General features: G+C 48.6%; 1 protein-coding gene and 1 long non-coding RNA gene across 2 annotated transcripts in view; one reads left to right on the top strand and one right to left on the bottom strand.

Moving 5' to 3' along the window:
- LOC143751717 (ADP-ribosyl cyclase/cyclic ADP-ribose hydrolase 1) overlaps positions 1–15,623 on the top strand; it is a 177,430-nt gene extending 161,807 nt beyond the window's left edge. The window contains exon 7 of the mRNA XM_077244369.1: positions 15,527–15,623. Coding sequence (XP_077100484.1) covers positions 15,527–15,623 — 97 coding nt within the window. The remainder of the gene's footprint in view (positions 1–15,526) is intronic.
- LOC143751722 (uncharacterized) overlaps positions 1–27,977 on the bottom strand; it is a 70,626-nt gene that overhangs the window by 6,507 nt on the left and 36,142 nt on the right. The window lies entirely within an intron of this gene.

Genomic DNA, 27,977 nt, shown 5'->3' with positions numbered 1-27,977 from the left:
GCCTAGGATGTAGGATGGCTTTAATGTCCCCCATTAGATATGGAGAGCGCCTGGTGATCTCCTACCCTCCTCAGAGAGGTAATGGCCAACAGAAAAACCACCTTCAGGGAAAGGTTCTTGGCCTCAGCCGACTCCAATGGTTCGAAGGGGGCCTCGGCCAGCCCTTCGAGAACCACTGCCAGGTCCCATGTGGGAACCCTGGAACGAGCCGCAGGTCTCATCCTCCAAGCCCCACGGAGGAAACGTACGACCAACTGCTGTCTCCCCAAAGGCCCATCCCCCAGAGGAGCGTGGAAAGCCGCAATGGCAGCCACGTACACCTTGAGTGTGGACGGGGTAAGACCAGCTGAAAAGCGATCTTGGAGGAACTCCAGAACTGAAGCCACTGGGCAGTTAACTGGATCCACCTCACGCCCTCTACACCAATTGGTGAAGACATTCCACTTTAAGCCGTACAATTTCCTCGTGGAGGGAGCTCTAGAGCTGAGTATGGTCTCCACTACTCTAGCTGATAGGCCGGCCTCTAGGTACTGTGCCCCCTCAGGGGCCAGACCCACAGCTTCCATAGCTCGGGCCGAGGGTGAAATATTGAGCCCTCTGCCTGTGTCAGCAGGTCCCTCCTGACTCCTGAATGTCAGAGAACCATACTCGGGCCGGCCACAACGGGGCTACCAGCAGTAGACTGATCCCGTCGCGACGGACCCTCTCTAGAACTCCCGGGATCAGAGCGATCGGGGGAAATGCATACAGACGCAGCCTCGGCCACGTCTGCACCATGGCATCAATCCCCAACGGGGCTGGATGAGTGAGGGAAACCACAGTGGACAGTGGGTCGTCTCTAGAGACGCGAATAGGTCCACCTCCACTGGGCCGAACTTCTGAGATATTGACTCCACCACCTCGGGGTGGAGTCTCCATTCCCCGGTCCTCAGCCCCTGTCTCGACAGGATGTCTGCTCCCTGATTTTAACTCCCTGGGATGTATGTTGCTCTTAGAGATAACAGCTTCCCCTGGGACCACAGGAGGATCTGATGCGCCAGTCTGCATAGAGGGCGAGACCTCAGACCCCCCTGATGGTTTATATAGGCCACAACCGACATATTGTCTGACCTCACAAGGACATGATGACCTTTGAGGTCCGGCAGGAAGCTCCTCAGAGCTTGGAGCACCGCCAACATCTCCAGGCAGTTTATGTGCCAGGAGGAATGATGGTCCTGCCATAGGCCTGTCGTAAAGCGGCCATCCATGACCGCGCCCCAGCCCGTGAGGGAGGAGTCTGTCGAAACGGTTTTCCGGCGACATGACGCTCCCAACACTGGACCTTGGGACAGAAACCAAGCTTTTTTCCACATAGATAGGGAACGAAGGCATCTGCGCGTAACCCTGGAACGGGTTCCCCCTCGGGGAGAACCCCTTGGTTTTCAACCACCACTGGAGGGCCCTCATGTGCAGCAGGCCAAATGGAATAATGTTGGACGCTGCTGCCATGAGCCCCAACACTCTTTGCAAATGTTTCACAGTAATGGCTTGGCCTAGCTTTATTCTGGACACTGTGGCCAGAATGGACTCGATTCGTGCAGGAGACAATCGTGCCCGCATCGTGACCGAGTCCCACACCACTCCCAGGAACGTGGTTCTCTGGGCTGGTGTCAACACGCTCTTTTTCGTGTTGAGTCTCAACCCCAGGCTTTGAATGTGGGCGAGGACGACATCTCGATGCCTAACCGCCAGCTCTTGTGACTGGGCCAGAATCAGCCAGTCGTCGATATAATTGAGCACCCTGATGCCCTGGAGACTCAGCGGTGCTAGAGCTGCATCCATACATTTGATAAATGTGTGTGGGGAGAGAGCTAGGCTGAACGGAAGAACCCGATATTGGTACGCTTCGCTCCCGAAAGCGAACCTCAGGAACTTCCTGTGAGATGGAAGCATGAATATGTGGAAGTATGCGTCCTTTAGATCTATCGTGACAAACCAATCCTCGGATTGAATTTGACTCACGATGATGGGAATAGTGAGCATCTTGAACCTGAATCTCCTCAGAAAACGATTCAAGTCTCTGAGATCTATTATTGGACGCAACCCCCCATCCTTTTTGGGAACTATAAAGTAGCGGCTGTAAAACCCGGACTCCCTGTCCGGTGGAGGAATATGTTCTATAGCCTCCTTTACCAGCAGGGAGTTTACTTCCTGTTCCAATTCCCGACCCTGCACCTGAAGCGGATCTCCGGCAGGGTTTGACTGAAAACGATTCTCGATGGGCGGACGCGATTGCTGCCTGGCCGCAAGCCTGTGGGTCAGACAGAGCAGCGTGCGTTCGCTGGAAAGCGATGTGTCCCGAAGCGCACTTAACGGCGGGATACAGACATCGACTTCCTGAGGGCTCCCCTGAGGGGAGGCTCTTTCGGTTTCGTTCTCGACACCCTGAAGCGGAGGACCGGCAGGGAATAATCGAAAACCGTTTCCGATGGGCGAACATGAGCACTGCCTGGCCGCAAGCCATTGGGGCAGACACTGCAGCGCGCATTCGCTGAAAACCGATGTGTCCCGAAGCGCATTTGAAACTGGATACAAACATCGATTTTCTGAGGGCTCCGCAGAAGAGCAATTCTCGCTTGTCCCTCCACGGGGGGGATAGCCCTATTATTTTTGTCTCGTCTTCGATACCCTAAAGCGGAGGACCGGCAGGGAAGAATCGAAAAACGATTTTTGATGTGCAGAAGGAACACTGCATGCCCGCAAGCCTGCATTCGCTGCTCATCATTTTAATTCCTCAGAAATAAATGTAGCCATAAACACTATATAAGTGAAACACGATCTGAATGGTAGGCTGAATTAAATATCTAACTTCCGATATTCAAAAGGCAGAAATATTTCATCATTTTAATTTCTTAAAATTAAATGCAGCCATAATTACCAGACAATACTGTTTTGTGTTAGGCTATACGGTCTCGTAATCCACACGCTGCCTCGGCAATGCGAGATTCGAGTTGTTCACAATATATTTGGCTTCCAACCCAAGAAGAAAGTCAACAGGTGCGAGGCTGAAACATCCGAAAGCGCACGGATATACGCGTCGAGATATTTCTCAATGAACACAGCCAGCACCCTCAGGGGCTGACTGTTCATGCCTCGCACACACACAGAATCTTTATTGCAAAGTAGACCCGTAATCTACGCGTTGCCTCGGCAAACGCGAGATCCGAGCCACTAGATTCTGTATTGCAATGTAGACCTTTGTTCTACGCGCTGCCTCGACAAACGCGAGATCCAAGTCACAGAATCTTATTGTAGAGTAGACCCGTAATCAATGCGCTGCCTCGGCAAACGCGAGATCCGAGCCACTATAGATTCTATATTGCAACAGACCCATTCGCGAGCCCCATGAAGAGCGTTGCCGCGCCGCCTCAGCAGACGCGGGTCCCGCACCACGGGGCTCGCGAGCCTGACCATTTTTTTTTTTTTTTTTAAATGGCCAGGCGGGAGCGCAGCACACTGATTGGAAGTTTTTCACAATCCTCGCAAGCAGCCCCCTCGAGAGCTGCCAGCGCGTGCTCCACTCCCAAACAATGTGTACACAAACGATGTGTGTCCCCACCCGTGATATAACGAGGGCAGGGATGCACACACCGAGTGAAACTTGGGCTCGCCATAATATGTATATATATATAGTTGTAATGCTTTGTGACAGACAACACCAAATACGACAGACAAGTCAAACAGAGAGCGCTTTGCTGAAGAACAAAAAGCTGACATCTCATGTGTGCCGGCGTCCTTTATAGCTTCCACTTGTATGCCGTCACTCATGACGTCATGATGCAACACCAATCAGAGATTGGCTTAGTTTCATTCATGCTTCAGAGATGCTACGCTGAGGGGCGTTCCCCCAAAGTGTTGTTCGACGCAGTCCGAGTTCCCTGAAAGGGAACAAATAAACTGCATTAGAGTTTCACAGAATTTAGCTTAGCTTAGTTTTTTTCTTTTGTTTATCTGGTAATTATTTAAGTGAAATATATTTTGTGTAGTCCTGTTTATTTTATTCCTTTTATAGGCTATATTTGTTTTTCTCTGTTCATAGAAGCACTGCAGGTGTGTGATTTGATGATGTGTGAATCCTCATTTTCTGTTGTTTATGCTGCTATTTGCACGTTAAGCTAAACCCCTTGAAAAAATTGTTCTAGGCTATTTTTAATGGGTCAAAGACATCCATCTATTCAAATTAAATTTTAATTTGACATTAATTTTAATTTGACAATTCTACACCAGATTTACTATGCTGCACGCAAGTTCCCTTTCGAGGGAACTCAACACTGCGTCGAGAATCGACACTTTGGGGACGCTCCCTTAGCGTGCGCCTCTGAAGTAAGAATGAAACTAATCCAATCCTGATTGGTGTTGCGTCGTGATGTAACATGTGACGGCATAACCGGATGCATAAAAGTGACGCTGACACACACACACACATCAGCTTTAGCTCTTCAGCAAGCGCTCTCTGTGAAACTGTCTGTCTTATTTGGTGTTGTTTGTCTGTGCAAAGCTCTGTATTATGGCGAGTGAACAATACACTAAGTGTGTGCACCCCTGCCCAAGATAATATATATGCCACGGGTGGGGACACGCATCAGCTGTGTGTGTGTGTATTGTTTAGGGGCGCAGCACGCAGTGTCAGCTCTCGAGAGGGCTGCCTGTGCACACTGTGAAGCACTTCCTATTAGAGTGCTGCGCTCCCGCTTGGCTATATTATTTCCTGATGATGGCCAGGCTCACGATCCCCGCGGTTCGGGTCCCGCGTCCATTGAGGCGGCGCGACGGCTTAGATCGTGGAGATCGCAGAAGGATCTCGTGGGTGAGAACGAGACTGCTGAGGCACCTTTTTCTCTCATCATCCGCAGATTCTATGACACTCGTTCACGACGCAGAAGCCCGTGATGCGGCTTCTTCTGCCCGTGACGAGTGCCCAGTGCTCGAGCTATCTGTTTATAAGGAAGTAGATTTGCTCAGCATCGGGAACGAGCAACATGAGTCACACTCGCCGGCTTATGTTTCTGCTTATGTAGAGCTCGTGGAGGTTGTGATGCGTGCGGTGGCCAGACTAAATAAATATATAAATAAATATATTTATATATATAAAATATATGAGCTGGCCACAAAATAAGCAGGATGATCCCCGTCAAAATGAACTAGACGAGAGATTCCTGCAGCACCGTTCACAACCTCAGAGCCGGGGCTTACTGTTTTTCCCAGATCTTTATAAAAATATAAATATATATGTGTAGATCCTGGGAAAAACACCATTCTTTAGGTATCTCACCACATTCATTATATGTTTATTTGAATGTGGTGGGTGCGAGAGAGTCGGGTTATGGCAAGTTGCCGCAGATGGAGGAAGCTTTAGCGTGCTATCTTTCTCCTGATCCGGCATCTTCACTTTAAGCCCCGGCACTGCCCAACAAACAGGGACACCTCTGCACTGGTTGGCTGGGCTTATATGGTGCAGGAAATCGATGTTGCTCTTCCGCCGTTAAAAACCTTTCGGGACACATCGGTTTCCAGCGAACGCAGGCTGCACTGTCCGCCCCACATTTTTGCGGCCATGCAGCATTCGCGTTCGCCAATCGAGAATCTTTTTTGGTCCAGCCCTTCCGGAAACCCGCTTCAGGGGGTCGAGAACGAATCCCGATTAATACCCGGAGCCAGGCTCGAGAGCCTGGTTCCTTTGGTAAAATATTTAGAAAAGAAAAGGTCAGGCTGGTGCGTGCCTGCACTCTAGGACGATTTTGCAGACGATTTTGCACACCCCCCCCCCCCCCCCCCCCACCCCCCAGCAGGTGCCCTCTAGCAGCAGGTGCCCTCAGGGTAGAAGATGTTGTCACGCCGTCTTTGACGCTTAGGGCCACATCGATTTCCAGCGAACGCACTCCGTGGCGTTCGCCCCAAAAGCTTGCAACAGGGCACCGACTATGGTCACAAAATCTGTATCGACTTTTATCCTGCCGGTCCTCCGCTTCAGGAAGTCGAGAATAGTGCTCGGAAAACACCCGAGGCCAGTCTCGAGGGGCTGGTTCCCTTAGTAGATTTTGTAGAAGAATGGCAACGCCTTCCGAATATATCTCTATGGGTACAGATTGCAGTTCGGTGCCTTCAGATGCCTTCGTTCCCTATTAATATGGAAGAAACCTTGGTTCTTGTCCCAAGGGCTAGTGGTAGGGGCGTCATGTCTCCGGGAAACTGTTTCGACAGACGCTTCCCTCGCTGGCTGGGGCGCGGCCTCGGACGGCCGCTTTGCCAGGGGTCTGTGGCAGGACCATCATCATTCTTGGCATATAAATTGCCTAGAGATGTTGGCTGTGTTCAGGGCTCTGAGGAGCTTCCTCACAGACATCAAAGGTTACCACGTCTCAGTGGTAGCTTATCTAAACCGACAAAGAACACTCAGATCGCGCCCTCTATCCAGATTGGCGCATCAGATTATTTTATGGCCCCAAGGGAAAATATTATCTATAAGAGCAATATATGTCCAGGGGGATCTGAATCAGGGAGCGGACATCCTGTCGAGGCAGGGGCTGAGGCCCGGGGAATGGAGACTCCATCCAGAGGTGGTGGAGTTCATATGGCAGAGGTTTGGACCAGTGGAAGTGGATCTGTTTGCGTCTCGAGGGACGTCCATCCCACTGTCCACTTTGGTTCTCCCTCACTCATCCAGCCCCGCTGGGGTTGGATGCCATGGTACAGGCCTGGCCGAGGCTTCGCCTGTACGCTTTTCCCTCCGATCGCTCTGCTCCAGGGGGTCCTGGAGAGGGTCCGTCAGGAGGGCATCAGTCCTCTTCTGATAGCCCTGTTTTGGCCAGCCCGAGCATGGTTTTCAGACTTAATTTCACCCCTGATAGCTCCGCCATGGCAGATTCCTCTGAGGAGGGGTCTGTTGTCTCAGGCGGAGGGCACTATATTCCATCCTCATCCAGAGCTGTGGAAATTGTGGGTCTGGCCTCTGAGGGGGCTCAGTACCTAGATGCTGGTCTATCATCTGGGGTGGTCGAAACCATACTTATCTCTAGGGCTCCGTCTACTAGGAGATTATATGGCCTCAAGTGAAATATTTTTCTACTTGGTGTAAAGAACTTGAGTTAGACCCAGTTAACTGCCCAATGGCTTCAGTTCTGGAGTTTCTTCAAGATTGTTTCTCTGCGAATCTCTCCCCTTCCACACGTAGGGTGTACGTGGCTGCCATTGCGGCGTTCCATGCACCACTAAATGTTGGGCCTTTAGGGAGGCACCAACTGGTCATACTATTTCTCCATGGTATTGGAGGATGAGACCGACAGTCAGGTCCAGGGTTCCTTCCTGGGACCTGGCGGTGGTTCTCGAAGGGCTATCCCTGGCTCCCTTCGAATACCTCCAGTCGGCTTCGCCTAGGACCTCACGTTCAAGATAGCCTTTCTCTTAGCTATTTCTTTAAAGAGACTGGGAGATCTCCAAGCCCTGGCATTATCGCCAGTTTGCTTGGGGTGTGCCCCCGGCGGAGTTAAGGCCATCCTGCATCCGAGACCCAGCTATGTGCCTTAAGTGCAATTTATCATGGCTAGGTCCATGGTCCTGCAAGTATTTCATCCTCCACCTCATGTGTCGGCAGAAAAGGAGAGGTTCCTTGCTCTGCCAGTCAGAGTTCCGAGTATTACCTTGAGAGGTCCTCTTCTTGGAGGAGGTCGGACCTACTGTAGTGTGTTTTGGATCACCTATTAGGGGCTCCCGGCTATACAAACCATAAGTAGGCCTACAAGGTGCGGAATTTCCCTTCACCTTTGGCCGTTAGGGCTCATTCTACTAGAGGCATGGCGTCCTCTAGGGCCCTCCTTTCGGGAGTTCCCATCAAGGAGATCTGTGAGGCAGCCGGTTGGGCTACCCCACACACTTTTGTTAGGTTCTATAGTCTGCACCTCCCTAGTACGCTTGGCGCACACGTGCTCTCGTCCTAGCTGAGTGCCTGAATCAGTTTCACTCCGGGGCAGGCCTGTTTTCGGTGCGTGGCTTAGTGGGCATTCGTTCCCCAAAGTGTCGATTCTCGACGCAGTGTTGAGTTCCCTCGAAAGGGAACGTCTCGGGTTATGACTATAACCCTTGTTCCCTGAGAAGGGAACGAGACACTGCGTCGTCCTGCCACGCCCCTCGAGGCCTTAGAGCGTCTTGCTTCATCGCAGAGCTGATGTGTGTGTGTGTCAGCGTCACTTTTATGCATCCGGTTATGCCGTCACATGTTACATCACGACGCAACACCAATCAGGATTGGATTAGTTTCATTCTTACTTCAGAGGCGCACGCTAAGGGAGCGTCCCCAAAGTGTCGATTCTCGACGCAGTGTTTCGTTCCCTTCTCAGGGAACAAGGGTTATAGTCATAACCCGAGACGTTCATGCTATCTCAAAAACTTGCATAGACAAAATGAGACCTGACGTGAGATTTGATCGTAGCCACCACTCACGTCCATATTGATAAATGCCAAGTTTTGTATTGAAAAGGCCATACGACAGGTTTTCTGTCATACATTTGTTTTTATAAATGAATCCCACTGAATGAACCTCATATAGGGATGCTGTGATAGGCGTCATATTCCTATAGGTAGATGTGGATCAACTGAAAGTCAGCTGACGCAAGTTTGACTGACGTGACCTGCCAAAACTAATGCTATGCTTGATTTCTGAGAGCATTTACACCTGGTCTTTTCACAATTGGATAGCTATCGGATCAGAGAAAATGCATGAAGTGACCCATTAAGCCAGGCATACACTGGGCAATTTTCGTCTGATTTTGAGTCGAATTCTGACTAGTGCGAGTATTTTTAGAGTCGGGCTGAATTTCAGCTTTGTCGTGTATAGTTCGTCATGTAGTGCACATGGGGAAATGAGAGCCGATTAACCTCTCCCAACTGGTAATCAGATGGTCATATATATTTTGACATATTTTGACGCCTGCTCCAAATCTTGCACAGTTGAAGCAGAGTTTACGAATTGATTACCCTAAACTCAGTTTCCCTCACTGTGCCTGCACAAAAACAGAAGTTAAAACATTTAATCTTTAATGGAGGAAGAAAGAAAATGAAGTGGGAGATTTATGTCTAACCCCATCATCTTGATAGAGATGACATTCCTCAAGAGGGTAGCCACCACAGTGTGTTTCTTAGCAAATATAAAAAGGTTTTTTATTAAACAATATTCAAAAGTAGCTCAACAGGTATTAAGAAATGGCAAAGAAAAAAAACAAGCAAATAATTGTAACTACTACAGACAACAGTGTTCCTAAATCATATAAATTGGCAATTGCTCTGCAAATAAACACTCAATCAGAAATAAAACAATTTCACTACAAATTCCAAAGCAAAAATAATTACCTAATCAAACCACTACAACCCCCTACACACACCTTAACGGAGTAAACCATATATAAGAAAATGGAAACCCCACTGTCCAAAACAACACAAAAAAAAAACACAATCTCACAATGAATTAAATCACTTTGTCCCTTCAACATGCAAAACCCAAACCCATTAAAGGATTTGGGGGTTACATACGTAAGCGAGAGGGTTACATACGCAAGCGAGACCTTCCCTTTCAGTTCGGTACTGTACTGATTGGGATCCCCATTAAAACGCCACTAGTTCTGCCAACTTCCAGTGCCTAGACAAAAGCCTTCTGATCCCCCCGAGGCGGAGATGGGACAGGGCTTAGGCCAGGGAAGTCACTGCTGTTCCGCAAGACCCACTCAGTAAGACTTGGATAACACTGGGAAAGCATGCCGTTTCGGTGGAAAGGAAGATGTTGCGAAAGCCACATCCTGCCCAAAGGTAGGTGTAAATGTGGAGGTTACACATATGGATTGGGCGTTACCGGTAGGGATGGGTATCGTTAAGGTTTTAACGGTATTACTACTCTTATCGATACTGCTTATCGATCCGGTACTTTAACGGTATTCTTATCGGTTCTTTTTGGTGTTTTTTTCTTTTTTACATTCGGATAATAATTAATAGATAAATTAATGCTTATTAAAGTTCAGAATACTCATTCAAGAGCTGTGAGTGATTTTCTCTGCCTTTTGTTGTTTAATTCGCATTATTGGCTCAATCGCCAGCAGGTTTATTAGACTACTGCCCCTTTAAGACCGAGTGCAGATCTAATAGGTGACTGATGCACCATCATTTTCTCCCAACTATTTACGTCCTTTAAAGACATAAACTGTGTTTAAATGAATAAACTGTGTTTTAGTGAATCTCAGAGCTGGTCATTTTTATATTTTTATGTATATTAGATAGTTTAGATGCACACATGAAGCCCAAAGTTAAGTATACTTTTCTTGTCTCGTTGCAGTCCATTTCGGAGCGCGCGTCGCATTGTGAACAGCGTCTCTTGCGCAGATTTTTGTGCTTTTAATTGCTCTTTTAATTATTAAATGCATCCGCAATTTATCAACAGTAGAGACTGCATTTTACAACAATCACCGATCGTGCTGATTCTGACTGTACGTTTGGGTTTTAGGAAGAAATGACAGCGCATCGCTGTGAAGGGAAGGAAGTTGCGCTAGACAGTTGCGTCTAGTTTGTAATGGTTTCATCTCAAATATCTTCTTTTTCTAATCTTTGAAAGCCGAAATCTAAAATAAAATTAGAATAATTTTCCAGATCTAAAGTGTAACCACGTTTGAATGTTTAGTTCTGTCCTCATTGTTACTCATTAAGCAGGGCTGTCGTGTTGTGCTTGCTGTGGCTCCGTGTGAGAGATCGCTCTCTCTCTCTCTTCTGGAGTGCGAATAGCAAAATTGCATCACAGACAAATGGTTTAATATTATTAAATATAGAAATGGCTGGCGAGATAAACATGTTCAAGATTAGCCCCACGTCTTTATAACAATAATAAATAGGCCTACGTGTATTTTCTAAATTTCTCCAGTACCGACAGCACAACCAATAATGTCCGAGCTTATCGATACAGCGGTCTTTCAAAATTCAGCCCCGGGGCCCGTTTAATGCCGGGTCTCGGTACCCATCCCTAGTTACCGGGCAGTACAACATATCGAATGTCACTGAGGTGGCTCCAGCCTATAATACGGGGAGACTCACCGGTTAGCGACGACAGAGTGGGCTCTGCCAAGGGAAAGACACGGGCTCGCCTTACTGTGGAAGAATACACATATGGGTTCGCCGTAGGGATCACAACATACGGATCCAGCATAGCACAGGTTCCACCAGTGCATACGAGTGTTAGGTCTGGCATCAGACGCTCCGCCACTTCCGTTGCCGAAGGGTGTGGAGGAACGCGACAGGGTTTGGTTAAAGAGGAACACTACTGGAGCAAGGATGGCGCACGTATCCGGTCCATAGGAGGGGAATGGCACAGCAAACCGACACTTCGAACAGGGCTTACAGTGTAGACTGGCTTCTATTGAAGAGAGCACACGGGAAGCAACCGACTCGACACGTAAGCTATAGAATCTAGCAAACGTGTTTGGTGTCGCCCAGCCCACAGCTCTACAAACATCTGTCAGCGAGGCACCCTGTGCCAATGCCCAGGCTGAAGCTTCACTTTATGTAGAGTGGGCTCGCAACCCAGGGGGGCATGGTGCATCTTGGGATTGATACACCAAGATGATGGCATCCACTATCCAGTGGGCCAACCTCTGCTTGGAGACAGCCTTTCCCTTCTGCTGGCTTCCATAACAGACAAAGAGCTGGTCTGAGGTCCTGAGGCTTTGCATTCTGTCCACATATAACCGCAAGGAGCAGATGGGACAGAGAAAAGGCGTTTTGAGGCGTCTCAAAGCAAGATGTACTGCAAACAACTCGAGGCAATTGATGTGCCAATGCAGTTGGGGGCCAGTCCAGATCTTCGCTACTGCATGCCCGTTGTACGTGGCCCCCCAGCCGGTGTTGGAGGAATCTGTGGAGACCACAGCATGCCTGGACACCTGTTTTAGGGGCACTACGTCCCGGAGAAACAGTTGCGGGTCTGACCACCCTTCTGAAACAGAAGGGTCTGACCACTGGCTGAGGGTTTGGCGGCAGGCCGGGGTGATTATCACACGGAGTGTGTCACTCTGCCACGCCCACCTCAAGAGTCGGCCGTGAAGCCAGTGCTGAAACGGTCTCATATGGAGCAAGCCGGGTGGCGTTACTGTGGCTGCGGGTGTGGCTGCCATATGCCCCAGAAGCGAACCGCAACCAGCTCCCGGCTGGCGACACAAGAGGGGGCTGAGGGGTGCAAGGCTTTACAGTGTCACACACCACCAGTCTGGGCCGCTTGGGACCCAGGAACAGAGGAATTTGCTCTTTCTTTGATAATTCGGGTATCACTGGACTCCGGGGAGCCAGCGGTGGAACAGTAACCAGCTGAAGAGCTTGTTCCCCCATCCCTGGGTGGTCTGTCTCATGGACGCTTGCCAACTGGTTTGGCAGTGTCTGAGACTGGCTGGGCGGCCTGCCTGCGGGGGCGGCTCCACGCTGAGGCCTGGTTGGAGGCTGCTTCTGCGGTGGCCTAGGATCTGCCACCGGCGGAGGGGTGGAGGCAGCAGCGTGCCACCGGGGTAGGATGTGCCGGATGGCCTCCGTCTGCATCTCTGTGGCAGAGGGCGAGGTCAGTTGCAGTGCGGAGCTCACCTATGAGCGCACGGCCTGGGCTACCCTCGCGCATGTCCATGAGTGCCTTGGCCTGATGGACCTGTAGCAAGGCATGGCATGCAGGGAGGAAGTGGCTTGCCCACAGGATTTGTAAGCTCTGGCCGTAAAAACGGATGACAAATCACAGGCCTTTGAGGGGAGATGAGGATCCCCCTTCCACGAGGTAGCGGTCGCCGGACACAGGTGCATCATCGCGACAGACTGTTCCACTGGAGGGTTATCCTCGTAACCCTTCACCGCTCCTCCGTTAAAGGTAGTGAGGGGGAAGGAGCAACTCAGGCAGTTTCTGGCAGAGAATCTCAGCCTTCTGTGCCGTTCACGACCTGGTAAGCTCTTCATGCACTTCGGGAAAAAAGGGCATGAAGAAACGGCCCGAGAAACCAATCATCCAACAGAGACTGTTCGGGACATGGTGGAGGATTACACGCGAGCCTGAATGCCTCGGCGCCCAGTTTCATCATAGCCGACATCTCTGGATCTGGCTCAGGCAAAGTTACTCTGTCCGAAGGGGGTAACGCAACTGAGTCATCATCTCCAGAGCTCAGCTCACCCTCTGATGTTGCGATCAACATCCTGTCCTCTGTAGGGGCCCCGAATGAAACAGCTCCATTATAGAGGGACAAGCACTCCTCAACGGGGGGCTCCACCGGCTGTGGTGTGATAGAGGAGTGAGGGGCCCACAGGGATTGGTTACCGGGCGGGGAAGACGTCACTATAATCCTCAGACCACCCATCCCACACGGCGCCCTAGAGCGGTGCATGGTAATGGGGACTCCACCTTCATGCATGAAGGCGAGTCTCGATCTCAACACCACAACAGTTGTGGAAACATGAACTATCCACAAAAGCTGTTTCAGCGTGCTTTAAGCTCAAATACGTGATGCAACTATTGTGACTGCCAGCGGGGGACAGGGAATGACCGCATCCAGAAACGCACGCGTGGAATGACATCTTGAAAAAGACGCAAACGCACCCGTGGTGCTCTTTCAGGAAATTGGACTCTCACCAGTGCCGGAGCACACAGGGGAATGATCGCAGCAACACTGACAGGAATGGTGCAGCCTGTACTGTACCTTTCTGGCCAGTTGATAATACCTAGAATATCAAAATCAACTGCTGGCGGTAGATCCTTTTCCTACTTGGCACCAAAACTTTGGAACAATCTTCCTAACATTGTCCGGGAAGCAGACACACTCTGTCAGTTCAAATCTAGACTAAAAACACATCTCTTTGGCTTAGCATACACATAACACATTATAGATTGCTATAATTCAATGTTAGGCTGCATAGTTTAGATCAGCCGGAACCGGGAACACTTCCCATAAATCCTGATGTACTTTGTACATCTTAAGAAGGATGGCGTCTACGCTAATATTAGTCTCTCTGTTTATCCCGAGGTTTACCGCAAACCGCCGGAACAAGGCCATATCCAGATCTGATGAAGGACCATCACATGGACACGACGACAACGCATCCCTGAAGTGCCAGCCTCATCAACACTTTGAAGGCCTCATGGACACCTCAACAAACTCATCTCCATACTGGCGTGATGACTCCGACCCCTAACCAGATGAACTGGATAAATATTGAGAAAGTTCTGATCCAATCTGACTTCTGACCTATTATGGCGCCTAAATCATAATCATACACTGTTCGTTTTTTGGCCAAAGGAGGACTGGCCCCCCGACTGAGCCTGGGTTCTCCCAAGGTTTTTTTCTCCCACTAACTTTCTTCGCCCTCAACCGACCGTCAAACAAACAAACACAAAAAGGAATGTTGTTAAAACAGCAGTTGAGAGCTCAGAAGGCTCGCGACCACCACTGCACTCGCGCTGTAGAAACACCAGCACCGGGAGAGACTTCAAGAAGAAGCACCGACACACTTGCTCGTTGAAAATATCAACACTCTTCAGAGACATCGACGTGAAGACTGATCGACTCCGAAGCAAAAGTCAAATGGTGCGTGCATCCACTTCCGTATTTATACCTGCACCGCGGGGCGGAGTGTGAGATGCAAATTTCGCACGCCAATGTGCATTGGCCGTTTTATCAATACTGGAAGATGACAGGCTCCCTAAGCGTGATCCCAATCAGTACAGTACCTCCGACTACTTCGAACGTGACCGAACTGAAAGGGAACTGCAATCGTGCATCATCTGTAAAAAACAAAAACAAACAAAGAAAATACAATTCATGATTGCCCTATAAAATATCTACAATAACTAAAAACACTTAAAACCATCAAACATAAAACACACATATTACAATATAAAAGCTTAAAAACAAATCTCACATATTTCAATAATTCAATTATGATCAGTACCTGTATTCTTAAATCAATCGGCTTAATTCTTTGAGGCACCAATCAACATATTTAATAACATAATAAGTAATAATAATAATTGAATACATAAATTGGAAATGCCAAATTCTCTTGATATCACAGATAGCTGATGCTTTTGACGATATCTCTGGATACACAACATTATGGTCTAACGGCGCAACTTGGCATGGGGGGTTATTGCGCATATTTCACACGTATAGTGAGAGCAGTCGAGCCGCAGCTAGATGATCAGACCGTATAGTGTGAGAACATAAATCGTGAGCTTTGATTTTACTTCACATGCGATTTACTCGTACAGTGAGAGATGGTTTTTAACAAAAACATTGCTGAAATCGTACAGTGTATGCCCTGGTTTAATGAACTACAATACAGTGAACTGGCGACCTTGATGTAATTGCTGTGTGAATGGCGCAGTTAATTATCACTGTGCACAGAACACATACCAAGAGAAGGTAAATAAACATTGTATAGTTATATTTTTATATGACACTAATCTATGGCCATTCTTCTGTTTTTGTCTATCTAGGGAGTCTTGCACTCAGGGATCCATCCCAGGACTTATAGAGGTTTTAGAAAAACGAGGGTTCCACTGGGCCTGCACAGACAATGACTTGTATGTTTGATTTATTATTTTTTCAAAATATTTAATATAATTGTTAATAATTGTTGAGCCCAATAGCGGCTCCTGACCATACATTTAGGTGGGGTACATTCTGGGTCTCAGCGATTACTTATGAATAACAACCTGTACATTTTACATTCTAATTGCTTAACGCAGATGCACTTTTGGCAGAGGTTTAGGGCTACATTCAAACTGTCAGTCCAAATCCGTTTATTTGTGTATCTGACTGGAATCTGACTTTAGATTATTGACTGACCACATTGTGTATCACAACTCTTCAGATCTGATTTGTGTGTCTAATGCTGCTCTTTAATTTTCCGAAATATTGGAAAATATGTATTGGTTTCTATAACAATGACGTCACGTTGGTAGGTATACACCAAAAACAACAACAACCGCAACATGGAGGGGTTTGCAATAGCTGCATCTCATGAGGCAGCAGCAGAAATGTAGCAGGCTGGTATGTGTGGCTTTATTCCATGTTGTCTTCTCCGCAAGTATCAAAACAGAAAGTCTCTGTTATATTGTCATTTTCTGCTCAACACCTGCACTTTGCAATAGCACGCCATTGTTTCTGAAGCAACTTTCAGAATATTTCATATAATTGGATATTCACAAAAATCGGAATTGGATTGACAGTCTGAACGAGGCTTTTGGTCTAGGAAGTTCAGCCTGAATGTGGCACATCAATGTTGATTGACAGGCTCAAGTACACACGGATATAATGCAATATTTGAATACATACCTTAATGTGATATTTATTGTTTTCGAATGTTGATTGGGAATGTTGAGGGGAATTGAAAGTTGAAAGTTAAAAAAAGAAAGCCATGTTGATTTTCAGAACAAATAAAATACACAGAACAGAACTATTGTAGGCTATTTACAGCAGGGCTTTTCTACTTAGGTTTTGGAGGGCCTCTATCCTGTAGAGTTTAGTCCCAACCCCAATTAAACACCTGAACAGTTTATATGCTATTTACATGAGTCTGTTTAAACTTAAAAGGCGAAGGCCCTATTGTTTTCCTAAGTATTATTTATTAGGGCCCAAGCCCTGAAAGGGCGCAGAGCCCTATTGTGGTCTTTAGGATTATTTGTTATTATTACTTATTAGGGCCCAAGCCCTGAAAGGGCGCAGAGCCCTATTGTTTTTCTTAGAATTATTTGTTATTATTATTAGGGCCCAAGCCCTGAAATGGCGCAGGACCCTATTGTTTTCGTAAGAATTATTAGGGCCAAGCCCTGAAAGAGCGAAGGCCCTATTGTTCCCTTTCGTTGTCACGTGGACGAATGGGGTTTCGCTTAGAAAGCCTATCAACTTCGAGTATTACAAAATGAGCCAATGGCAAAGAAATGCCATGGGTCTGCGGAATTTGCATGGCGTAACTCCGCCCCACCTTGTGGGTATAAAACGAGGAAGCCGGCAGCAAGCAGATATGTTTTCGCTTCGGAGCCAAGTGTATTCTTCTCTCCACAAGCCATTTCTGAATTGTCAGCTTTACAAACGAGTACCTCGAGTGTTGGTGTGACGGCGATCTACGGCGAGAGCGTGCTTCCTGCTGATCTGTTGCAGTGGTCTGCCAGTCGGGGCGTTTCTCCCCGGGTTCTTCAACACTTGAGTTTTCTCTCACAAAAAGAGCTTATACGTGGCACGTCTTTTTAAAGATGTCTCGCCCGTGTACTTCTGGTTGCGGCAGATTGGTATCCGACTCTGATGGGCACGAGCGTTGCATAGTATGTTTGGGCATTGATCATGCTAGAGCAGCGCTCGTGGATGACTCATGTTCTCTCTGTGGGAACATGACCATCGCGTCATTATGGTCGAGACTCCGTGAACTCGCAAGAGTGAGAGTCCCCTCATCCACCCCCCGCCCTGCGGCTGGTGGCCAGGGTGACCTGAGGGTTACGGTCTGGAACAAGGCGCCGACTATGTGTCCGCGACCCCAGCCCCCCTCTTCAATGACGGTGCCCGCTAGCAAACTGCTGATTCCCGCGGGTCTACCCTCTGGTGGCCCGCGTGTTTCAGTTGAAGCTACAGAGAAAGATGCCATGTCTGTTGCAGCATCACTAGGGGGGTTTGAGTCTTCTGGAAGTGAGGGCTCGTCACAGCTGCCACCTTCCGGTGTGCATACGGCTGTGCTCGAGTCTGATCCAGAGATGACGGCCATGCTTTCCCGGGCAGCCGCGAGCATCGGACTTGAGTGGAGGCCTCCACCCTGTCCTGAGCGCTCGCGGCTGGACGATTGGTTTTTGGGTAAGGCCGCCGACCCTCGTCCTCGGCAAACCCCAATACCTTTCTTCCCGGATGTGCATGATGAGATCTCGAAGTCCTGGAAGACCCCCCTGTCTTCTCGGGACCGCTCGCTGGTCTCATTCGCCTTTCCTCCCCTCGATGAGGCAGCTGCCCGTGGGTACACTGGGCTTCCCCCGGTTGAACGCTCTGTTGCCATGCAACTATGTCCTCAGAGTGCTTCTTCTCGGGGCGAGCCTAAGCACCCATCCAAAGCCTGTAGATTTTCGTCGACCCTGGTGGCGAAGTCTTACAGAGCGGCGGGACAGGCGGCTGCTTCACTGCATGCTATGGCCACTCTGCAGGTCTACCAGGCCCAGATGCTCAGAGACATGCACGAGGGTAGGACAGACCCACGGCTCTTTGATGAGGTCTGGTGATGTCCACAGCTGTGGTCCAGGAGAGACATCTGTGGCTGAACCTGGCTGATATGCGGGACGCGGAGCGGACCCATCTGCTTAACGCCCCCTTGTCCCAGGCCGGCCTCTTCGGCGGTGCAGTTGAAGATTTTGCCCAACAATTTCGAACTGCCCAGAAACAGACCGAGGCCATCAAACACATTCTGCCCCGCCGGCCCGCTGCTGCCTCCACCCAGCCGGCCGGGCAGACCCCTCGACCTGTTTCCCGCCGAGGGCGCCCTCCTGCGGCTCCCGCCCGGACCACGCAGCAGCCTCCACCCAGGGCCGGTCGCGGAGGTAGCCGCAAGAAGGCGCCTCAGCCCTCTCATGCCCCGGCCCCGCTAAACGCCGGGCCAAGCGGCGCTCCTGAGACGGGCTGCTCAGTGATGATGGTTTTTTCTCAGGAGGTGGTAGCAGGACCAGTCCTTCCCCCGGTGGAGGGCCAGGGGAGAATTGTTCTCCACTCCCCGCTGCTCACCCACGGGTGGGCAGCACCCTAATGTGGTTAAAGACAGAAACAATCCCCTCTTCCCTGAGCTCACAGAGTTCTCGGGCGACACAGAGTGCCGCCCACAAGCCGTGCTCTCCTCGCCCCCCTCTGTCCCAGAGGCGGTTGACACGGCGTGCCGTCCACGGACCGCTTCGCCCTTGTCCCCCTCTGTCGCCAGACCCCTGGCAGAGCAGGCCCCCGCGGGACGAGCAGCCTGGTCCTCCCCTGGCCCCCTCTGCCAGGGCGCGGTTGCTAACTGTGCCCCCACACTGGGCCGCTACGCCGTCCACGTCTGGGCCAGTTACTCCGCTTCGCTGCCCCTCCGGGGGGACACCTGTGGTTCGCATGGTCCCGCTGGTTCAGTTCCTGGGAGCCTGGTTAGAGCTTCCCCGTCTGTCCCGCTGAATCGCGCGGACCATCAGGCTCGGCTATGCGATTCAGTTCGCACGGTCTCCTCCCCGCTTCAGGGGAGTCCGCTCCACTTTGGCCGGTGGCAATGCCCCCATCATGAGAGCAGAGATTGCCACCCTGCTGGCGAAGGGTGCAATCGAGACTGTCCCTCCAGCCGAGATGAGGTCCGGCTTCTACAGCCCCGACTTCATTGTCCCCAAGAAAACCGGTGGGTTACGGCCAATCCTGGACTTGCGCGTGCTGAACCGCTCCCTTCACAGGATGCCGTTCAAGATGCTCACCGCCAAACGCGTTTTCGATTGCATACGGCCCCAGGATTGGTTTGCATAGATCGACCTGAAGGACGCCTACTTTCATGTCTCCATTCTTCCTCGACACAGACCGTTCCTCCGGTTTGCTTTCGAAGGGCAGGCATACCAGTACGCAGTTCTCCCTTTCGGGCTAGCCCTGTCTCCTCGCATCTTCACGAAGGTCGTCGAGGCTGCCCTTGTTCCCCTTCGGGAACACGGGGTTCGCATCCTGAGTTATATCGACGACTGGCTGATCCTAGCTCACTCTCGAGATCAGGTTTGCGACCACAGGGACCTAGTGCTTCGGCACCTAGCTCGTCTGGGCCTTCGGGTCAACTGGGAGAAGAGCAAACTTTGCCCCGTGCAACAGGATCTCTTTTCTCGGTATGGACTTCGACTCGGTCGCCATGTGCGCGCAGCTTACGAGCGAGCGCGCGCAGTCACTGCTGACTTGCCTGAGACAATTCAAGGGGAGGAGTGCGGTTCCACTGAAACTCTTTCAGAGGCTCCTGGGGCATATGGCATCTGCAGCCGCGGTCACGCCGTTCGGATTGCTTCATATGAGACCGCTTCAGCTTTGGCTTCGCGACTGAGTCCCGAGGTGGGCATGGCAACACGGCACGCTCCGAGTACCAGTTACTCCGACCTGCCGTCAGTTCTTCACCCCGTGGTCGAACCTCAGTTTTCTCAGGGCAGGTGTCCCCCTGGAACGAGCTTCCCGGCATGTTGTTGTCTCAACAGATGCCTCCACCACGGGCTGGGGCGCCATGTGCAATGGACATGCTGCTGCGGGCTCCTGGACAGGGCCCCAGCGGCTATGGCATGTCAATTGCCTCGAGTTGTTGGCAGTACGCCTTGCCCTGCACCGCTTCCGGGCGCTGCTCAGGGGTCAACACGTACTAGTCTGATCAGACAATATCAATATATCAATATCAATACCACCAGGAAGAACCTTCTTTCTCAGGGACGGGGCACCCTATGGCACCCTCGTCCCGATCTCTGGAACCTCCACGTGTGGCTCCTCGACGGGACGAGGCAGGTTTGAGTTCCCTACCACCAGCGGTGGTGGCTACCATCACTTCCGCTAGGGCGTTTCCACGAGACACGTCTATGCGTTGAAGTAGAACCTCTTCGTCAGCTGGTACTCTTCTCACCAAGAAGACCCCCGGAGATGCTCGATCAGCGTTGTGCTTTCCTTCCTTCAACAGGGGCTGGAGCGAAGGCTGTCTCCCTCCACCCTGAAGGTCTATGTTGTCGCTATTGCCGCACACCATGACCTCATCGAAGGTAAGTCGGTGGGGAAGCACGACCTGGTCATAAGGTTCCTGAGAGGAGCGAGAAGACTAAATCCTCCTCGCCCTCCTCTCGTTCCCTCTTGGGACCTCTCAGTGGTTCTAACTGCCCTGAAGAGTGCTCCGTTTAAGCCACTGCAATCAGTCGAGCTTAAATTCCTGTCTATGAAGACAGCACTCCTGGTTGCTCTGGCCTCCATGAAGAGGGTAGGGGACCTGCACGCATTCTCCGTTGACGAAGCGTGCCTGGAATTCGGGCCGGCTTACTCTCACGTGATCCTGAGACCCCGGCCTGGATATGTGCCCAAGGTTCCTACCACTCCCTTCCGGGACCAGGTGGTGAACCTGCAAGCGCTGCCCCCGGAGGAGGCAGACCCAGCCTTGGCACTGCTCTGTCCAGTACGCACTCTCCGCGCCTATGTAGACAGGACGCAGTGTTTCAGGACCTCAGACCAGCTCTTTGTCTGTTATGGTGGGAAGCTGAAGGGAAAGGCTCTCTCCAAGCAAAGGTTGTCTCACTGGATAGTGGACGCCATTGCTTTGGCATACCAGCAGCAAGGTCGACCGTGCCCCCTAGGTGTGACTGCCCACTCCTCCCGGAGTGTGGCATCCTCTTGGGCTCTAGCGCATGGCGCCTCGCTAACAGACGTCTGCAGAGCTGCAGGCTGGGCGACACCTAACACATTCACCAGATTCTACAATCTCCGAGTGGAGCCAGTGTCCTCTCATGTACTCGCTTCAACCAGCTAGTACTGGACCCGCTCAGGTGTCTTCGCTTGCTCGCCATTCCACTCCATGGACTGGATACGTGCGATATTCTCCTCAGGTGAGCTTCCCCAAAAGCCCTGAGTTCCTCCAGCACTCCTGACATTGACGCCAGTGTCTATTGCCTGTGCGTCGGCTAGGTGCCTCCCGTGTGCATGGTCCCTCCCCTGAGCGCCCCCCACATGTGTATTTCCACTGTAAGCCTCTCGGAGCATGTTTCTTTCCCTTGGCAAGCCACCTTGCCACCCCTGGGGTTGAAGTATTTCACCTGCAGCTGGATACCCCAGTGTTCTCCATATGCTCCTTCGGGTCATATGTGTATTCTCTAAGTCCCCCCCCCCCCGGGTTGGCATTAATTGCATACTTCCCCTAGCTTGGGATATGCTTCCCAGTGTACCTTGGTATTCCTGTGTTAAATGGAGTCCTTCGTCCAGTCTCGACAGGGATCTCGATTTACGCAGGGCACTGGAAGACAGCTGAGAAGGTGGCGTGATTAGACTGTTAACCCCATTCGTCGTCATCCGACGTAACTCGGAGTGACAACGAAAGGGAACGTCTACGGTTACGTATGTAACCCTCGTTCCCTGAGTAGGGAACGGAGACGTTACGTCTGCCTGCCACTTTCCGCTGTACCTCGGGGATCGCCTGAGCTCAGTCTTGGCTCCTCAGCGAAGAAACATATCTGCTTGCTGCCGGCTTCCTCCTTTTATACCCACGAGGTGGGGCGGAGTTACGCCATGCAAATTCCGCAGACCCATGGCATTTGTTTGCCATTGGCTCGTTTTGTAATACTCGAAGTTGATAGGCTTTCTAAGCGACACCCCATTCGTTGTCATCCGACGTAACGTCTCCGTTCCCTACTCAGGGAACGAGGGTTACATACGTAACCGTAGACGTTTTCCTAAGGATTTTTATTTTATTTTATTTTTTTACGACTTCTCTGGGCTTTGATGGGGCCAAAATTTTAGGGGCTCTTAACCCTCTGGTGTCGGCAGTATCGCCGGGCGATACCAGCTCACTTTTTTTCTTATCAGTGCAAAAGAGACTCAAAATACTCTGTTGATTTTGATCTTACATATAAGTGTTCTGCCCTACTAAGGCAAAAGACCTTAACTCACCAGAGTGTGAAACTGAGAAAAATGACTTTAAAGTTATCTTAATGTCCTGACAATTGAGTTATAGGTATAATATTGTAATTTTCACATTTTGTAGTGTATACCTGTATTAACCTTTCTACATTTTTTTTTAACTCAAATTTGACCTTTGACCCTTTTTCGGAAGTTACTGTATTCTGCCTTAGCATTGCCCACAAAATGACAATCGGTCACACTAAGGCAAAAGACCTTAACTTCTATTTTATAGCACAATGTTAAAATAACACTTAACACTATGATAAAAATGGTTTCACATGTACAGTATAAACAAGAAATTGAAGTAGTCAGAATAGTTGGAAAAGTATAATAGGTTTTAATTAACATGAATTACATCAATCAAAGTTGATTAACACCACTAAAATGTAGAAGATGTGGAATATTTAAAGGTTTCTTGAAAAGCTGATTCTAAAACTGAAGTGTGTGTGTGTGTGTGTGTGTGTGTGTGTGTGTGTGTGTGTGTGTGTGTGTGTGTGTGTGTGTGTGTGTGTGTGTGTGTGTGTGTGTGTGTAAACATCAGAGCTGTGTGAGTCTGCAGAAGGGCATGAAGCCTGATTGTTCCCCTCCCTATTCTTCATCCTCACAGTCATTTCGCACAGTTAGTGACCTCCAGATAAAGCTCCTGGTAGCTGGCATCAGGGGAACAAGATTCTGCTAAATCCCCTTCTTCTTAACCTCCTCAACACCCAGGTCCTGAGATCTTAAGATAAAGGGTATGCAGGTGCTGAACTTCTTTTGTAGGAAGTCAACCTCCATGAACTCTTCTGCCGTATGTGATGTCTTGACCCACATGGACCTTGACCCACGTCGCAGTTGGATCACTTTCAGGTCCGCCAGTCTGGGCATTTTCTTCAGCTTTGCCAGGGAATGGCCATTCACCCAGTCCCTGATGGCCTCGTTTTTGAGTTCCATGACCTCCATCTTCTTAGAATTTGAGTTTTTGACAATTGACACAAAATCCTCAAAATCATACACCACTCCTCCTGGTCTGCATCTCATCTCTTGTTCCACGCCATGTTGCACACTGTCAGCACTCATGAAAGTGTGACCAGGCTCAAAGAATTTTAGGGTGACATCTTCAGTTTCTAGAATATTGGAGTTGACCAAGGACACAAGAGATGAAAGAAGGCACCAGCTCTTGTTTTGGGCACTGCAGTTGTCAACCCAGTAGATGATATGTTTGCAGTCCCTCTCTTTTTCTAGTGCCACCACATATGCAGATGTGATCTCCTTTGCACTCCGCCCTGCAATTCCTTCATGCCAGAGAACAGAGATGTTTTTCTTTTTGTTGGTTTTCCCTCCCACGGATGCAAATGTCTCGTGGTAAACACAGATGCGCCTGATGAAGAGCGCAGATTTCACACCAGGCATTCTAAGAAGCATTATCACTTTCTGCAGGTCAACACTTCTGACTGACGTACTCTCGGGCCAATCTCGATCTGCATCAGCACGGTAGTGTAGCCTGGTTTCAACAGCTTTGGCCTTATAGTTTTTCCACTTGTCACACTGCGGACAGTTTTCTGGGGCCTCCTTCTGGTGCTTTTCCTTTGTGTGCTGGTCTTGAAACAAACAGATTTCGCACTCCTCCTCTCCGAGTTTGGCAAAACTGATGTTCTTTGAGCTTACAGCTTTTCGATACGTGTCATAGCTGCACTGGTGGTCTTTCTCCAAGTAGTCAGCAAACATCAGCTTGATGCTGATGTCACTGGGGAGATACCGGCGGCAGGGTGCATGCTCCCTCCTGTAGTGGCTGATGGTTGGATTAAAAGACTATGAGCATATAAGGGTTCCAGGTCAAGCTTGTTTGCAGGCTCATGTCTCTCTCAGGTCAGCAGGTGGGGCTAGGGCTGATGTTAGTTCTTTGCCCATTACTGACAGGACTATGCTATCATTAGTTGGATGATAGCCTAGTGTAGAAAGGAAGAACAGTTTGCATACCTGCTGTGGTTTTTCGCCTGCATCTTTCAGCCTATAGATGAAAGACCTGCTTCGCCTACTTGGATTTGCACAGACCTTTGCCCTTGTGACCTGGCTGACACAATGAAATACAAAGGCTCTCTTTTCTTGGTATGTAAGGTCCCAGAAATCCCGCCATATCTTCTTTCAGTGGTCCTCTGAAAATTTAGCAGAGCATTGCCGCCGACACTTGATTCCACATGGGACCCTTAATGGTGGTCTACTGATGGGCTCTGGAAGAGGAGCTGGAGTTGATTTTGCTGTGGCCTCACAGCTTGGGACAAGCTCTTGGACAGACAAGGATTGTGCGGTTGTCATCTCTGGGGCTGAGGCTGGTGCAGCGGGTGTAAGTTGTGGGTCTGGTACATAGACATGGATAAGCTCAGGGAGTGACATGGAGGGCTCAGCAGTCAGAGAAATGAGGGCAGACAGTGCATTGAGGGAAGGCCCTGCTCCCATCAGTGAGAGTGGAAGGGAGTCTGCACAAACTGCTGTGGCATCTGGTGTGCTGGTCATGAAAAAGTCATCTGCTTCATATAATAGATCATCACTAAGATCTAGACAGCTATCCAAAATGGTCCACTTAAGTTTTGCAGGAGGCATGCATGAACTGTGACCCACTCCAGTTTTGCAGGGGACATGCTGCTGAATGTCTCCAGACGTAGGTGTTACAGAAACTGAAATGAATAAAAGAGCATTAATTAGAAACAAGCAGTTAATTAATATTACATACAGGAGGATGTATCCCCCTTTAAAAAGCACCCACTATGGCCAGTTGGACAAAAAAAATGTTTAAGTTTAATTATCTATATACTAGGGGTGGCACGGTACACAGAAGTCACGGTTCGGTTCAGACATCATGGTTTGGTACGTGTTTGGTACAATGGAGGGAAAAGCAAAACAAAAATGCAGAAGGCTTTTATTATTATTATTATTATTATTATTGTGCATCTCTCAGGCTGTACCACCAAAGGAAAATAAATGTCTTAAGCGTTGTATTTTTTAAGTAAGTTTGATCAATAAAGTAAAGGCATAGAAGCAGTTTATTTGTAGCCTAGTGCATTGACAACAGTTTTATATAATTAGTTTATTAATTAAATTAATAAAAAGACAAAAAGACCTTGAGATGTTTGGTAACTGTACCTGAATGAATTTAAAATTAATTTGCTATATTTCAGATCAATATATTTGTTTTCCTTAAAACTTTAATTAACACTAACTTTATTCTCATCTGAATTATAAATAATGTAGGCCTATTTCTGTATAAAATAATACTACCATTAGTATTAAACAGAAATAAAAACCAATGCACAATGTTGTGTTTTATTGCGAGTGTACACAAATAAGTAAACTCTTTGCAGTTTGAATGATGTCCTGTATCATGAACAAAATGACGGAGTATGTTTTTATATTTCCACTGTTCGATCGCGCGCACACACACACACACACACACACACACACACACACACACACACACACACACACACACACACACACACACACACACACACACACACTTCAGTTTTAGAATCAGCTTTTCAAGAAACCTTTAAATATTCCACATCTTCTACATTTTAGTGGTGTTAATCAACTTTGATTGATGTAATGTAGTGTTTCCATGTTTTATGGGGACTTTCCATAAACATAATGATTTTTATACTGTACAAACTGTATATTCTATTCCCTTACACTAACCCTACCCCTAAACCTACCCATCACAGAAAACTTTATGCATTTTTACATTTTCAAAAAACATCACTTAGTATGATTTATAAGGTGTTTTCCTCATGGGGACCAAAAAATGTCCCCACACGAACAAGGATTTCAGATATTGCCATCCTTATGGGGACATTTTGTCCCCATAATGTAGGGTTTACCAGGCCACACACACACACACACACACACACACACACACACACACACAAAATAATCCAGCATTGCAATCTTGACATCCGCAGCCTGTTCATAATAGCCAAAGAGCTTCAGAGCTAAGGCGGGGCTACAGATTAGGTGTCCCTAACTGTATCTAACTACGTTCCGCATTGTAATGGATTTGTTTTCTTGTCGGATGTTTGACATGGATTTTAACCATAGACTGTAAAAAAATATGGACGTAGTGACCGATTTTAACCAGGGTTCAAGTAGGCTCTAAATTACTACATTCCTGCTGCTGGTGTATAATGGGTGTGTCGTTGCGGCTCTAACCAACCATCTTGTGTAGTTTTCAGCCAGTGGACTGTCCTTGGCAGGCGAGAGCTAGCCTATGAGAAGCACATTTTATTTCAGTACATGTAGCCTTGTATGTATTACGGGCTGTGAATTAAGATACCCGCTACGCTTGTAACTGGATAAATTGTTGATTATGGCTTGAAACGTGTTTGTGTCTAGTTTGTGTAGTAGTATCGCTAGCTAAAGGCTGCCGCTATTACTGGATTTTAAAGATTATCTTTTTTTTATGCACCTGTGTTGTGTGTCATTCTTACCTTGATCTTGGTGCTAACGTTTCAAAGCCATCTCCACCATCATTTTCCCCCGAGAGTATGCCATTCTTCAACAATCCAACAAAAGCAATCACTGTGAAACATGTACGTGTGTGTCTGAGGTGATTTAATTGTTACATCATAACCTCGTAACTTCAGCGCGGCAATACTTTGATGGTCGGTCAGAACAAGGCAAAGTGCCGTAACTGCAGGGCAGCGCGCCCGTAACTTCATTCGAGTGTTCAGGAGCAGCGAGAAACGAAGGCATAACATTGTAACTGACGTTACGGGCTTCTACCACAGTTTCACCTTGGCTTTTTGAAGTTACGCCAAAAACATCATATTTTTTCCCCCAAAAAATAATCGAATTGAAACTTGATGTTGGTCTATATGATAAAACTTATGTTTATTGTCCTAAAAATGACAACAACTCATTTTCGGCAAAAATTGAAGTTACGACCTTTTGCCTTAGTGCGGCAGTGTTATAAATCATTAGATTCTGTTAAGTGTCTATTTTTTTGAGTATAGTCACAATAAAAACAATTTGTCAAATAAAGAAAAATAAACATGATGTGAGTTTTGCCTTCTCTCTGTCAGTGAATTCCATTCTGAAACGCCTCCGAAAATTAACTGTAATTCCGCGAATACTTGTCATACTTTTATTTCATTAAAATGAATTAACCGCAAGAAAAATAAGGTTTAATACTAAATTGGTTATCATAGATGTTACTGTATGTCGAAATCATTATTGTGATAACGCTGTGCAGTTTTACGTGTTCTAAACAATTGTTGTAAAAGTACATTCGAACATACCTACATCATTTGGCAAAATACT

This window comes from Siphateles boraxobius, unplaced genomic scaffold (assembly GCF_051911475.1).
Source record: "Siphateles boraxobius isolate OS27281-9 unplaced genomic scaffold, OSU_SipBor_1 26, whole genome shotgun sequence".
In the NCBI taxonomy this organism is placed as follows: domain Eukaryota; kingdom Metazoa; phylum Chordata; class Actinopteri; order Cypriniformes; family Leuciscidae; genus Siphateles; species Siphateles boraxobius.
Note: the sequence above shows the minus strand (reverse complement) of the source record. Positions and strands in the feature narration are given on the sequence as shown.